The sequence below is a fragment of the Leptonotus elevatus genome, chromosome 1 (assembly GCF_054856555.1).
Source record: "Leptonotus elevatus isolate MCC_2025b chromosome 1, RoL_Lele_1.0, whole genome shotgun sequence".
Lineage (NCBI taxonomy): Eukaryota > Metazoa > Chordata > Actinopteri > Syngnathiformes > Syngnathidae > Leptonotus > Leptonotus elevatus.
The window spans coordinates 56225165-56240323 of NC_141239.1; the positions used below are offsets into that span (position 1 = coordinate 56225165).

Genomic DNA, 15159 nt, shown 5'->3' on the forward strand with positions numbered 1-15159 from the left:
GTTTAGTTTTTGTTGACGAAATTAACACAGATGAAACGACAAAGTGAATAAAAAGAGAAATCTCGGCAGATGCTTAAAATCAAAGACTTGGACTCTGGTGCCATAAAGTGTGATCGGGACATCCCTGATTGAAATGTATGTTCATCAATTAAAATATATGCCTATTGAGAAAGTTCTATCTGTATCACAATGTACTTAATTATTTCTCGCGCACCCACCATTAACAAAGGTGAAAGGGAGAGAGAGAGAATGCAACAGGCAGAACTTGTCTCATCACTGATTGAGATATACAGCAGAAGCCATTTTAAGCTGCCATCTCACCCACAGGTATGAATTCTATATCCTCTTGCGTGACAACTCGCATTAGTCACTGATCAGACAAAGCAAGTGCTTTTGGAAGAGGGTAGAGCATGTGTACATAACATAAAACGCACTTCGTCGACAGGTAAACATTTGACCTCTAAACTTCAGATTGTTTCAGTACTGCACAACTCTGTTCTCCAATAAGTAGCTTAATGGAAAAATTCACAACAGGTGTTCACCCCATGAATTTATACTGCATACATTACATATACTGTGCACACATTTGTGTGGGCAGACATGAAAGCACACCAATCTAAAAACAAGATTGCCTACAAGGCGGAAGTTGCATGCGAGCCTAAACAGACTGCATTAACATCTAAAGTGCATGGAAATTCTGAAAATAAAACCCACCTTTCATTTCTCCTTTATTATTTACAATGACGCCGGCATTGTCCTCAAAGTAGAGAAAGACTCCATCTTTTCGCCGATAAGACTTCCGCTGCCTGATCACGACTGCAGGATGCACTATGGAGAGGGGGCATGCTTAGTATTAAGGATGGGCGAGTACCGATACCAATGCTGATAACCGGCCTTATTTTAAGGTATTGGTGATAGTCGCGAAAGGGACCGATGGAGCCATTTTATGATCAGGAACCAGACATTAAAATAATTGAAAATTGACATTAAATTCATGAAACTTCAAGAAAAATTACTATAGTTGCATATAAAGGTCTTTCTTTAAAATTATCTTTTTTTGTTTTTAAATGTATGCATCGAACATACTAGCGGTATCAGTACTTGGTAACTACAAGAGCAGAGTACTCATACAGTCTGGGGGAAAAAATTGTATTGAACATACCTAGTTGGTGTAATATTGCATTTAGCCAATTTTAACATATTCGAGTTGCTCTTTAATAAAATAAATAAATACTTGAAAGCAGGTGATCCTCAACGAGCATGTCACAAACAAAAAGAGGGCAAGTGCTGGACCATCAAGTTTGTTCTAAACAAAAATAACTAAATAAATAAAGCTTACGTTGAAAGGCAAGTACATGTAGCAATGTAGCACCTGCAAGTCTACTACACTTTAACAGGCAGGATGGTCATGCTAGACAACTTTTCATGACAATTTTATCTTTTTTTCCCAAAATAGGAATCTGAGGAAAGAGCGACAAATCAAGCCTGGCAAGCAAAACCCACTCTGAAAGTTGGTCTGCTGCGCAAGGCACAAGTTAACATGTTAGTTGCGAATAGATTCATATTTTAAGCAGTTAAATCGATATTAAATAGATTTTCGATGTATTGTTCTACCCCAAACAGTATCTAACACAGTTAAACGCAAGTAAAAAGGATAAAAATCATCATTCCATTTGAACTCACCCTTCTTCCTGAGCTCAGGCTTCCCTTTCTTGACTGTTGCCATCACCATGTCACCCACTCCAGCAGCAGGCAGGCGGTTAAGACGCCCTTTGATGCCTTTCACTGAGATGATATAAAGGTTCTTGGCACCTTCCAAACAAAGACCATCACAATTAAATCATGGATTATATCCTGTATGCAAAAGATCAAGGGATACCCGACTCATTTAGCTATTTTCAGCAGTAAGAATAGAATATTTAGTTGATTATTAATGTAATAAATTGATTGTTTTTCATGTGCAATTAATCCCATCAAAAACAAATTTTGCCACTTGCTGTCGACTGAAGATAATATCACACATGCTCAGGAAACGGGTAATGACCAAACATGGCTCAGTTTGCTGTCACATGAACCAAACCCAGACAACAGGTCAAATGCTTTCGGAAGCTGAGCCGTGATTGGTTACATGAGCCCTAAGCATCTGTGATGTAATTTGCAGTCGACAGCAAGTGGCATAATTGCCGCCCCCTTAGACTGACAAAAATGGGTGGTGCAATATTAATCAGAATGCTGTGCCGAGACGAGTAGGGATACATACTTAGGGAAAAATTTAATTGCAACTTTGACAAATATTGCGATTTCGATTTAATTTGCGATTTTGTCCACGTTCAGCTTTTTATTCACAACGTACAATAACGTTTCCAAACATGACTGAAAATGATAGACCATCAAAATATTAAAAGCTATTACTCGAATAATGCAAGAACACACAAAAGGTTGTGTGAAAGGTAGTCCTTTGAAATGGTTCAAATTACACGACACGTACAAACGTAGCATTCAGAGGTTTTCAGCTGTACTGAAGTTTTGATTATTTCATTTCCTTATCTCAAGCATACCAGTGTTGTCGGCACAGTTAATAACCGCTCCCACTGGAAGACCCAAAGAGATTCGGAACTTGGCTCCGGATGAACCCCCACGTCCTGTAAAACAAACATTTTGTTCAGCACACACTACAATCAGGATTTCACTGACTGTTCTGTGTTTTTTCTTTACTAAGACAAAAAAAAAAGTTGTGCTAAGCCTTGACTAGTTTCGGCGACGACTGCCGCCTTCCTCAGAAGCTGTCAAACTGACAGTTGTGATGTGTCTTATCAGCTGATGTTCCTGGGCGTGGCGGAGCTGTCATGTGACGCTCCACGCCGACTACGCCCTCCATCGCTCGATGATCTCCAGAGAAGTGAATCCCATGTGTGGGAAAGTTGAAAAGTTCCTCCGTCCCGGTTTAGTGTGTCCGGTTCCCTGATCTCTATTGCTTCTTTTATCCATCTTTTGTTCTTCTGTTCCAATGATGCTTGCTTTGTCCCAGTCCATGATGTGGTTTGCTCGTTTGCAGTGATCTGATATGGCAGATTTGAGGTTTTCTTGTGTAGCCCATTCCTTTTCTGCTCTGGTGTAATGTGTTGCTGTTTGTCACATTCTTTTTGGTGTTCTTTTTTTATTTTTCTCTCAAAGGAATGTGACAAACAAACAGCAAACGCCATATCAGATCACTGCAAACACGAAATGGACTGCGATAAAGAAGCAATAGAGATCAGGAAACAGGACCGGACACACTAAACAGGGACGAAGGAACTTTTCAACTTTCCCACACATGGGATCCACTTCTCTGGCGATCGAGCGACGTAGTTGCGTAGTCGGCGTGGAGCGTCACATGACAGCTCCGCCACGGAACATGAGCTGATAAGACACGTCACAACTGTCAGTTTGACAGGCGGCAGTCGTCGCCGAACCTAGTCAAGGTAAAGCACAACCTTTTTTTGTCTTAAAAAAGAAAAACCACAGGACGATATAGGACGGAGCAAGTGTTGCACACAGGGCCATTTCCTGGTTTCGAGGGAGAGGTGGCGCGCTCCAGCCATCGCCAAAGTCATAAAAACACAGTATGTAAATGAATAAACATAATAGTGTTTTACAACATCGCTAAACAATATTTACAATTTAGTATGTACTAGTGGATGACTTTTTAATGATTGTCATGACGGCAATATTTCATCCATGGTGGAAATGCAAAATGTTTGTAGTCTGTATATATATTGTGCATATTTGACATGACGCTGGCTGTCAGGCGTCTCATTGTCTTGCTGGCTAAACCTGGAAATACAATTTTCATCTATATCTCAAAGCTATACTTTAAAACGTCGCCATATCATGCAACGGAAATTCATATTTTTGAATCCTGGAAAAAACAGTGGCCGATACTTCCCACTTATGAAATGTTACGGCAGAACCGTTTTAATGAATGAATGAAAAATTTAACCTGATAGTCATATTCTTATTGGAACTATTATTATTATCATCATCATCATCAACATCGGAACATGGGAGTATTATAAATTAGCTGCAAAAATTTTAATTTACAGAGTACATGCACGTCATGGCGCATGGTCAGGATTAAGGATGTTCGATACAACTTTTTTTCCGACCGATACGGATACCACTACTAAAAAAAATTCCCCAGCCAAAAATAACAGATGATTTTAAATAAAATACCTTTATACCCGAATATATACATTGCACACAATTAATTAGCTGAACGATTAACTGCATTTGTGATTTAACCGTGGTTTGAAAACACGCGATTAAGTAATTGCGATGGGCTGAGATTAGATAGATCATTTGTAAAGGGGTGCAGCAGAGGACGTGGACTAGGGATGAGAATCAAAAAAAGGATTCTTGTTGATAAGCGGCTCCCAGTGTTTCAATTACTTTGCATCGTTTGCTGCTTTTGATAACTATTCCCTTATCGGTGTGGGCCGATGACATACCGCGAGTCACGCGACATTTCCATACGCGCCGAGCAACAAACATGGCTCCACGCTCGAAAGTTTGTTGACATCTTCCAAGACAAGCTAACAGGCCAACTTGCAATGTTTGCAAATTGGATATTACATCTAAGGGGAGGAAACACTAACACTATGGATTTGAACACAGCATGCGATGACTGTCTGTCGTGTTTGTGAGCGCTACGGCGTCCTGGTGGGATCAACACAAAAGCAACGCTCGCCAGCAATGCAAGTGTTCAACACTCCAGGTACGGGTAGTAATATATTAGCACCAGTTTGCCTTAATGTGAAACGTGGCGTTAGTAACTGCTGATGTTAAAGCCCGTATCTGACTAAACGCCGCGGTCCGCAAGTGTTGTTGTTTTTTTCATCAGGGTCCATTCAAGGTTGCAAAACATGCAAAGATGTATAAAACGAACCATGACATAAAAGCAGCACTCGCTACTTCCACACCGACTCTGCTCACGGGAGTCAAACACCAGTCTACTGGCTGTGTTATGTTTTGAATGAGACAAGGAGGCGTTTAAGTGCTCAGGGTTCATCTTACTGGAGTTGGACATTTTTGTCACAAAATAATTTAGGTTGTATGTTCAAAATTTCTACAGATGATCTTTTTTTCTTTCTTTCTTTTATTTTTCTGGGGACCCCATGGCACCCCATTGAGTCCTTGAATGTAGACCTTAAAACTTCACTGTTGGGTCTGTAAGGCCATGTTACTTTAAACATGTCTCTTGTTTATAGATACAACTAAGACATAAAAAAGCTGCTTATTTATGTTCAACTTTTTTCCAAAAAATAATCGATAAGAGAATCAATAAAGAATCAAATTGTTAATCAATAGTTATCAATTCCCATCCCTAACATGGACAGTGTGACCAGAGAGACTGTGTGCGTCTTAGCTGGAGTCATTTCAGGAGGGAAGGGAAATGTGGAGGCGACTTCAACACGACGCTATAATGGCGGATGCAACCGAAAGTTTAGTACCAAAGAGGGGCATCAAGTCAGTTGTGTAGATGCATTTTGGCAAAAAAACAAAGACGCTATGCAATATAAGATATTGTGTAGTGAGAATCTGCCTCGCCTTCCTTTTTTTCTTTGATGAGAGCCCCTGAGCGCTTCCACTTTTTCACTTGCATTCTGGTGGCAGTGCTAAATACTTTAGCTAATGTTAGCACCAGGATTGGGCAATAAATCGAATTAATTTGACAAATTGTCCTTTTTTTTTATTGAATCTTTGAAAATTTGCTAAATTGTGAAGTGGATTTTTGTCTTCTGGATTATTAAAAGGTGTTGTTCTTATGTTCTGTTACATTCAAATGTTTGTGTGAGTTGCAATTTTGCACAAGTGGCAGAGAATGCTGGATGGGTGGTTTACAAGACATGTTTACAATAGCTACCAACTACTTAATTGTGGCATTTAAGCACAAACTATGAATGTTAAATTTATGTTAAAACTAATTTAGAATCAGTATACATTATTGTTGTCTTAACATTTTGCACAGGAATTATTTTAGAATAAATGAAACCTTTAAATAAATGTTTGTTGGGTTTATTAGATTAAAATCGTAATCATCCTGAATGACTGCAAAAATCAGGATTTTATTTTTGGGCCATATTGCCCAGCCTTAGTTAGCACTATTGCTATCAACAGTTTTAAAAAAGTAAACACTTACAGATCTGTACAGGACGCCGTGTGTGCCTGCAGTAAGTCCCCAAAGCCGATTGGCTGGCGCAAAGAAATTTATTTTTAAACGTTGGTGAATATGTGAATGTGCCGATTTTAAGTGCGCCGCACCCCGCTTCAAATAGCCTACAAATTCGTCATCCGCACGGCACCGCATGCTCAGTTGCTCACCCCGCGTTTGGTGTTTAATGTACCATTTGCCAACATGTCTCTGATGTCTGTGATGTGGATGCATTTCAATTTATATTGTGCTTTGTTAAAATGCTTGTGCTTAATAGGCCTAAATATTTAATAACAACAATATAATTTTAATTAATTATTAAAAATGCAATGATAATACAAATCAGTTTCTGCCCAAGCATTTATCATTTTCGGATTCGGCCCAAAGAATTCATTTGAGTGCATTCCTAGCTGTTACTGAGTGAATTTTATATATTAATTGGTATCGAGAAGAGTTTTTTCTTTTCAAGTTTGAATTAGAATATACTATACACATTTTGAGTTTATTTTTACTGTGACTTTTTGAAAGTACAGAACGAAAGTTACGCATGTAACCATGGTTCTAAGAGTCCCGAACAACCACCAGGTGGCGGTGCTGAAACAGCACGGACAATCCCCCACACGCACGCGTCACTCGAGAAAGAATTCATAAAGGGTATGTCCATTGTTCCGGCTGACGTGACCCTCATGTATAAAGGAGGAGCATAGCCAGAAATGTGTCTCTCAGAGCCTTCTCGCGCAAACCAACACGAGGGTCCTGAGTGACAAGCAAGGCTGGTGGTCGCTCGGGACTCATAGAACCGTAGTTACATACGTAACTTTCGTTCTATTTTGTCCCTCCCGACCGCCAGGTGGCGGTGCTTAAACAGCATGAAACGCCAAATACCAGCGATGTCACTAAGACCCGGGAAAGTGTGCCTCACAGAGGTGCCCCCGCCGGACCTGGAACCACATCCAGTGGATGAGAAGGGTGACATCCAAACTGTAGAATCTGGAGAACGTGCAAGGAGACGACCAGGAATCAGCCGCACAAACGTCCTCCAAGGACACTCCTTTCAAAACTGCCCATGACGTAGACACACTCCTGGTGGAGTGACAGCGCACCCCAGAAGGAGGGGAACCAGAGACCCGGTACGACTCCCGAATCACCCCCCTTTATTTGGGCCGTCGTAAGCCACAAAAAGTTGGGTGGATGCACGGCAACATGCCGTAGCATCCAAATAAGAGCAGCGCGCCCTCACAGGACAACAAAACCCCGGGGCGTCAACCCCATCCGTCGAAGGTGGAGCAAAATAAGCGAGACGAATAGGGTGGTTGGCGTGAGAGCCAGACAAAACTTTTGGCACAAACGCAGCATTTGGCCACAACGTGACCCCTGCCCTGTCAGGGTGCCAACGAAGGCATTTGGGGCTAACAGATAGGGCGTGGACCCCCCCCACCCGCTTAGCGGATGCTATCGCAGGCAGAAACGCTGTCTTGTGAGACAGCCAGCGAATTTCCCCTTCGACCAACGGTTTGAAAGGGGACTTACTCAATGCGTCGAGTACCAGACGGAGGTCCCAGGTGGGGACTTGAGGCGGGTTCCTAGAACAAAGGCGAAGGGTACCCCTGAAGAAGGAGGCCACTAGGGTTATGGCAACCCACAGACTTGCCATCCAGTGCAATATGGCCGGCCGAAATGGCCGCCACATAGACCTTGATCGTAGAAGGGGAACGGCCCTTATTGTAAACAGATTGGAGGAATTCCGGCACAGCGGGAATAGGGCATGTCACGGGATCCCTCCTGCAACTTGCACACCACTCCGTAAACAGCTTCCACCTGTTAGCATACAGCGAACGAGTGAACGAAGCCCTGGCATTAAGGACCGTATGCTGAACAGAAGACGAGCACTCAGTCATCAATGGGTCTCGACCCTCATCGGCCAGACACACAGATGGAGTCGGTGGGGATTGGGATGCCAAATGTGACCCTGCTGTTGGGACAGCAGATCCAACGGACTGGGCAGGATCCACGGTTCGGAGGAGCAGAGACTGTGTAGGAGAGGGAAAGTCTGAAGAAAGAGGGGCCACCAGCAATAACGAGTGATCCCCCAGAAGGACCCTGGATGAGCAAAGCCATAATACGGCCATGCTCCCTCGAAAAGAGGGTTAAATCTCTCAGTGCCATGTTACAGAATGATGTAGCCTCATCCACTACGTTGTCTCTCAAAGATGCGGAGCGAGCCAGTAGGAGATGCGCGTGCTACAACCTTTGCCGCATTGTAAGGTTTAATGACCAGTTCGTCCATCAAGCGCCAATGAGGGCTAGAGCACCTCACAGCCTCACCAAGGGCTTCCTCCAGGGAGACGAGTGAGGCCACAGAATAGTTAACATTAGGCATACGGTCCAAACCAATAGGATTAAGACACTGCATGTTTGCACGGCCGCCCGCAGGGAGCCTTGGAGTTACACTAGAGTTGTACCAGCAGGAATGAAGGTCTGTCAAAAAAAGACGAGATTCTGGGATACAAAAAGACTCGGAGTAGACCATCGGAGAGAGGCCACACTCAGCCTGGGGCTGAGAAAAAACAGACATGGCCAATTTTAAACATCGGAAAGCGTTAAGCATAACAGAACGCACCAAATCCGCACCAGCTGAAAAACGGTCAGATGGAGAAGACAGGGCAGTGGACACAGAGTCCATTCCCGAATGCGGCCCAGAATCCACGTCGTCCGCTTGGGAGGGCAATTGGAGTGTTGCATCCGGCATGTCCACCTCTGAATCGGGCAACGCCACTGATGAGGCCTGAGAAGCATTAGGGTTTTGATTACCCAACTGAGTCTGTATTGCCATTACACACGCCTGCAAGTGAATCAACTGTAAGGCAATCTGAGTCAGCCTGACTCTTCTTAATCCGATAATCCGATAATCAAGGGCAGCAGGAGAAGCAGACCTGCGTTTTGCCCACCCCTCTTGGGGGGGGGGGGGGGGCATTCCCCCACTCGGCGATGACCGCCCCTGGGCAGCCGCTGCGTCCTGGTGAGGCCTAACAAGAGTAGCGTTCACCGGAGCGTGGACCGTCGCAGCAACGGTCGCTACTGCATTACAGTCAAGACAGCAGTCAGCGTGTCCCTCTTCGGGTCGCCACAGTGCTTACAGCGAGCGCCATCGTCCATATCAGCCGCTAATCGACGCGCAATGAGAGTGCGAAAAAAACAAAAAACAAAGGGAGTGCGCAAGTCAACCGGCTGCCATCTTCGTGTGGGAGAGGAGGCAGAAAACCGGCCTCTTCACCAACGGAACAAACAAATCCACAAGTGCTCACGGCAACACGCAAGTGAACGTTTGTGTCTTCATAAAGTAGTAGACGTCATCAACCAACATCAAGGCGGGTAGCGACCCACGGACGGAGCCGCAAAGGTTGAGAGGCAAGCAATACAAGTTAGAAAAAGATACACAATCGTATCACACAAGCGAGTTTTAAAACAAGCCAAGCAACAGAAGGCAGGACGTCAACAGTCGCTGACTCTCACCATAAATACTAACTAACTTGAAGCTTCACTCAGCGATGAGCGAAACCATGCAAAGATGGAAGGGGAGCTCCAACGTTTATACATATAATTAAAAAGTGAAAAATACACCGAGCCGTCGCAGCCAAAGGGGGCAGGAAACCCTGCTGCCCTGATCAACATGATCACAGGCCGCCCGACGGATACGGAGACGAAGAACAGCGGTAAACACTGCCGCGAGTGACAGAGCGAGAAGGTTCAAAGAGACACGTTTCCGGCTACACTCCCCCTTTATACATGAGGGTCACGTCAGCTGGAACAATGGACATATCCTTTATAGAATTCTCTCTCGAGTGACGCGTGCGCGTGGAGGATTTTACGTGCTGTTTCAGCATCGCCACTTGGCGGTCAGGAAGGACGAAATAGAACCATGAAAACGTTTGCACTTTTATAATAAAAGTTTTATCAAATGCTTCTCACTGGTTGATTAATGTTTAATAACATGGATTTATTTGTGTATGTTGGAAAATAGAACAGGACCTAAAACATTTTTTGTTTTGTTTAAATCACATAGTAAATCGCACTCGCCCTAGAATTAATGGCAATTCATATAATTTCTCATTTCTAGTTCATGATCGTAAAACGGCTGCAGGAGGGCGGCCAATAATGGTATCCGTCACCGATGCGAGTACCAATACCTTCAAATAAGACTGCGTTGGCACCGATACCTGGTATCGGTAGTCGCCCATTATGTCAGGATGGTACCACCTCTGCCTCAATTTGAGCCAGGAAAAACCCTTGTACAAAAAAGGAAGAAAATCTTATCGGTGTATTCCAAATTACCTTAAGCCTGTATGAGCGGCGAATGCTTGCAAGGAAGGGCTGGGCGATGTGGCCGAAAAATAAAACGTCAATTTATTTTTTACAATCACTCAGGACGATTACGATTTGAATCTAATAAACCCAACAAAAAGTATTTAAAGCTTTCATTTATTTAAATATAATTCCTGTGCAAATGTTCAGACAACAATAATGTATACTGATTCTAAATCAGTTTTATCATAGTTTGTGCTTAAATGCCACAATTAAGTAGTTGGTAGCTATTGTAAACATGTCTTGAAAACCACCTATCCAGCACTGTGCCACTTGTGCAAAAGTACAAAAAAAACAACATTTGGATGTAACAACATAACAAGTACAGAAATATAATTTTCCAGGACAACAAGCTTTTCCAGGAAATTTTTTGAGGGTATCTTTTCTGGAAACTGACTGGCATTAAGAGAGTCAAGCGACATCTAGTCTATTTTTTTTTTCGTACATTGGCAGTGAAAAAAGGTTGGCTTGATGTTCGGCGTTTGATATTCATTCCTACCGTCTAAGTTAGGGACTGTCTACAAATTACATTCTCCATAAGTGTGATTTTTTTTAAAATTCTGGCTACTGTAGTAGCTGGCAATGGTAAACAACTACCTACTACAGCTTCAATATTTACCATATCTCTCATTTTTGACAATTTGAAGACATGCAAGGGACAATAATGACCAATGTTAAAAAATATTCACCAAAAATCAATAAAAAAAACATTTTCTTATTCTGATTGCTGTGGTAGTCAGCAATTGTATGCAACTAACTACTACAGCTCCAATATTTATCATACCTCTCATTACGGACAAGTTGGGGACATAAGCACACAGCGGACAAAGGGTGTTTTAATTGATTTTTGTGAATATTTTTGAACAGATATGATCTTTTTGGTCCGCTGAATGTCCCCAACTTGTCTATAATGAGAGATATGACAAATATTGGAGCTTTAGTAGTTTGTTACATACCATTGCTAGCTACCACAGCAATCAGAATTAAAAAAAAATATATATATATATATATATGACCTTTATGGTCATTTGATGACACGTCACACTGGAGAATGTAATTTGTAGAACTTCGCGACGGTAGGAGTGAGTGAATATCAAACATCGAATGTCAAGGCAACTTTTTCTCGCTTACATGGACTGTCCCAGCTGATACGCAAAGCCCTACGTTACGTCGGATACACACATGGCGACGCCAGAAATCGACAGACCTCTACATTTCTATATGAAATTGCCCGTAAGACGTCGGCTGGGTTTGTATGAGCTAGCACAAATAAACATCAATTTTAGAATCGTGTCATTAACGTATTTTATCTACATAAATGATTTAGTATGTTGAGCAGCAGTGGAAAAAGGTTGCGTTTCTACTCTTACAGAAACACGGCAGCGCGAGGCATCGAGGCAACCATAACAGCTATATAAAACGAAGACAATAGAAAAGCCAACACAAATAAAACTGAATAATAGCTAATGAATCTGAATAAGTATAAAGTATCGTCCGATGGGAAACGGGAAATTGCTGATCAACACGGATTGAACTACGCGTAATTCTTACCTCTCTTCGACATGGCGGCAGTTGGAAAAGAGAGACAACGAGAAAGAAGGATTGTGGGAAAACGTTATTCTTCATCCGGTTCTTGCCGGAAACCCGTGTTTTTTTTTAAACCAGCTTTATTGAACCCATAGTACAAGTACAAAACAGTTTACCCGAAACAAACAAAATGAAACATTATATATTAGTATACTAGTGTACTATATAAAGGAAACAAATCAAAACCACACACGCACACACGCACACACACGCACACACACGATAATGCCAGGGGGTTATTTTTCCTTTTTTTCTGTTTATTTGCTGTAAGACATACAAACTTGGCAACAATCAATAATTTTTCATTAAAAATCCACAATAACTGCCAAGGGAACAGTAGTTCACTAAATAAATAAATACATTCAAAGAATCATACAATGTTCACATACAATTGTAAATTACATACATAAAAGATCCATCCATCCATCCATTTTCTTAACCGCTTGTCCTCACAAAGGTCACGGGGGCGCTGGAACCTATCCCAGCTGGCTTCGGGCAGTAGGCGGGGTACACCTGGTTGCCAGCCAATCGCAGCATACATAAAAGAAAAAAATAAAATATAAATGACATTACACAAATGAAATCAGAACATTCAACTCAACACAAGAGGTAATTTCTTCAAAATATTATATATGATTTGTACTTTAGGTCTTTTAATACATTTTAAAGACTTAATATATATGCCAAATTTGCTTACAAATTTTTGAGAAACGTGAGATTTTTTGAAACTTTTTCTTGTGAATGAAGAATTTTGCCATACATAAAATGAGATTCGTGGAATTGCTTGGCAGTAAGTTGGGTAAATGCATCTGGGCAAACTTTCTAGTTTGGTGCACTGTTTCCTCTCCTGAGACACCGGATGGTGGACCAGAATTTCCTCAAAGCCGTCCGGAAGTCGTTTTCCATGGCCTCACTGAACTCCTCCCATGTCCGAAGGCGGAGGGAGGCTACCCTCTCGTCTACCGGTGTGAACCCCAACGCACAGGCGCCGAGTCGGAGAGCAATAAGTATGCCCACACCTGCTCTGCGCCTCTCACAGTGGGCAACTCCAGAGTGGAAGAGAGTCCAACCCCTCTCGAGAGGACTGGTATTAGAGCCCAACCCCTCTCGAGAGGACTGGTATTAGAGCCCAAACTGTGTGTGGAGGCGAGTCCGACTATATCTAGTCGGAACCTCTCAGCCTCACACACCAGTTCGGGCTCCTTGCCCACCAGAGAGTTGACATTCCATGTCCCAAGAGCTAGCTTCTGCAGCCGAGGATCGGTTCGCCAAGGTCCCCGCCCTTGGCTGCCGCCCAGCCCACTCTGCACCCGACCCCTTTGGCCCCCTCCACCGATGGTGAGCCCATGGGAAGGGGGACCCACGTTGCCTCTTTGGGCTATGCTCGGCCGGGCCCCATGGGTGCAGGCCCGGCCACCAGGCGCTCGCCAGCAAGCCTCACTTCTAGGCCTGGCTTCAGAGGGGGCCCCCGGTGACCTGCGTCCGGGCAAGGGTAACGTTTTGCCAATGGTTGTATTCATCATAAGGAGTGATTTGAGCCGTGCTTGGTCTGGTCCCTCACCTAGGACCTGTTTACCATGGGTGACCCTGCCAGGGGCATAAAGCCCCAGACAACATAGCTCCTGGGATCATTGGGACACACAAACCCCTCCACCACAATACTGTATAGGTTTGCCGATCTAAGATATTGGAGGATCTCTGGCAAGAGCCAAAGTGCTTCATGGCTCGTCTACACTACATATTACATGTTAGCATTAGCAGCTAACTTTGTTGCACAAGGTAAAAAAAAAAAAGTCACAATGTGACGGTGTGCCCGCTGCCGTAGGTTTCCTGTCCCAAAAAATCGGTTTTTGGTCAGTGTGGTATACTCAAAGAATCACCTTGTATTTCTTCTTGTGTTCACTTTATGGGCATTTTAGCACAGAGAGCTTTGAGACACTGTCCTTTCCAACATGATGTCATGATACCGTTTCTTCTTTGTGTGTTCTTCATTTCTTATTGACGTACTAAACTGTGGGTACAGACAGAGGTGTGTAGAGTAGCCAAAAATTTTACTCAAGTAAGAGTAGCGTTACGTCAAAATAATATTACTCAAGTAAAAGTAAAAAGTAGTCATAAAAAATTACTCAAGTAAAAAAGTGTTCACTGAAAATAATACTCAAGTACTGAGTAACTGCTTGAACATGAAGTCTGATTTATTTTTTAAAACAATGTCATCAAACAGACAAAAACATAAAATTATGTGAAAATGCTGGCATCTTTTAACCTTGCTCTGCAAGATGAATTCTCACGGTATTTGTTCATAGTATTTGTACAGATTAGTAATCTGGGTACAGATGAGTAAACTGATGAGTAAACAGATTAGCAAAAATAAAAACATAAAAAAATTACACCCTGGCACCAGAGGGGCTGTACTTCCATCCCCTCTATACATACAAAAATTACATTGTGTTTTTGTTAAGAGGAACACACATTGGCAATATAAACTCATCTTTCCCTTGTGTGTAAATTAATTTGAGTATGTTGATAATTTTATGTATGGTGTACAGTCTGGGATTGTTTATTTACCAGACCAAATATCAGTTCCAATATTTATATCTTGAAAAAAAAAATACAATTATGAATCAAAGGCAATGATCTCACACCATAGAGTCAAAATATTTAACATTATACCACACGTGGCGCTATACAGTTGAAGGTCCTCATTACAAGTTCACATTACCAGCTATGGTTGCAAATTTTACATTTTCTTTTTAAAAGGAACCCGACTGTAATGACAAGTTTGCTCTATATTATTTATTTGGATAATTGCTGAGCAATGTGAAACTCCTATAAAGAAAGCAAGGTAAGCCTCCGTAGCGTTCCTAAAGGGACAGTCCACACTCTTGAATGCGTCTGGTGAATGACGAAAGCACGGCGTGGGGGAGGGTGACTCTCCCGATCGAGTGTTGTTTCTTTAGTAATGCTACGAGGCTTACCTTGCCTTTTTTTTTTTTTTTAATAGGAGTTTCACATTGCTC

General features: G+C 42.5%; 1 protein-coding gene across 1 annotated transcript in view; it reads right to left on the reverse strand.

Moving 5' to 3' along the window:
• The window catches only part of LOC147184726 (large ribosomal subunit protein uL14), an 18847-nt gene extending 6616 nt beyond the window's left edge, over positions 1–12231 (reverse strand). The window contains exons 1-4 of the mRNA XM_086071015.1: positions 12104–12231; positions 2559–2642; positions 1684–1812; positions 715–828 (exon numbers count right to left, since the gene is read on the reverse strand). Coding sequence (XP_085927141.1) covers positions 715–828; positions 1684–1812; positions 2559–2642; positions 12104–12116 — 340 coding nt within the window. The 5' untranslated portion in view covers positions 12117–12231. The remainder of the gene's footprint in view (positions 1–714; positions 829–1683; positions 1813–2558; positions 2643–12103) is intronic.
• Between the last annotated feature and the right edge of the window lie 2928 nt (positions 12232–15159).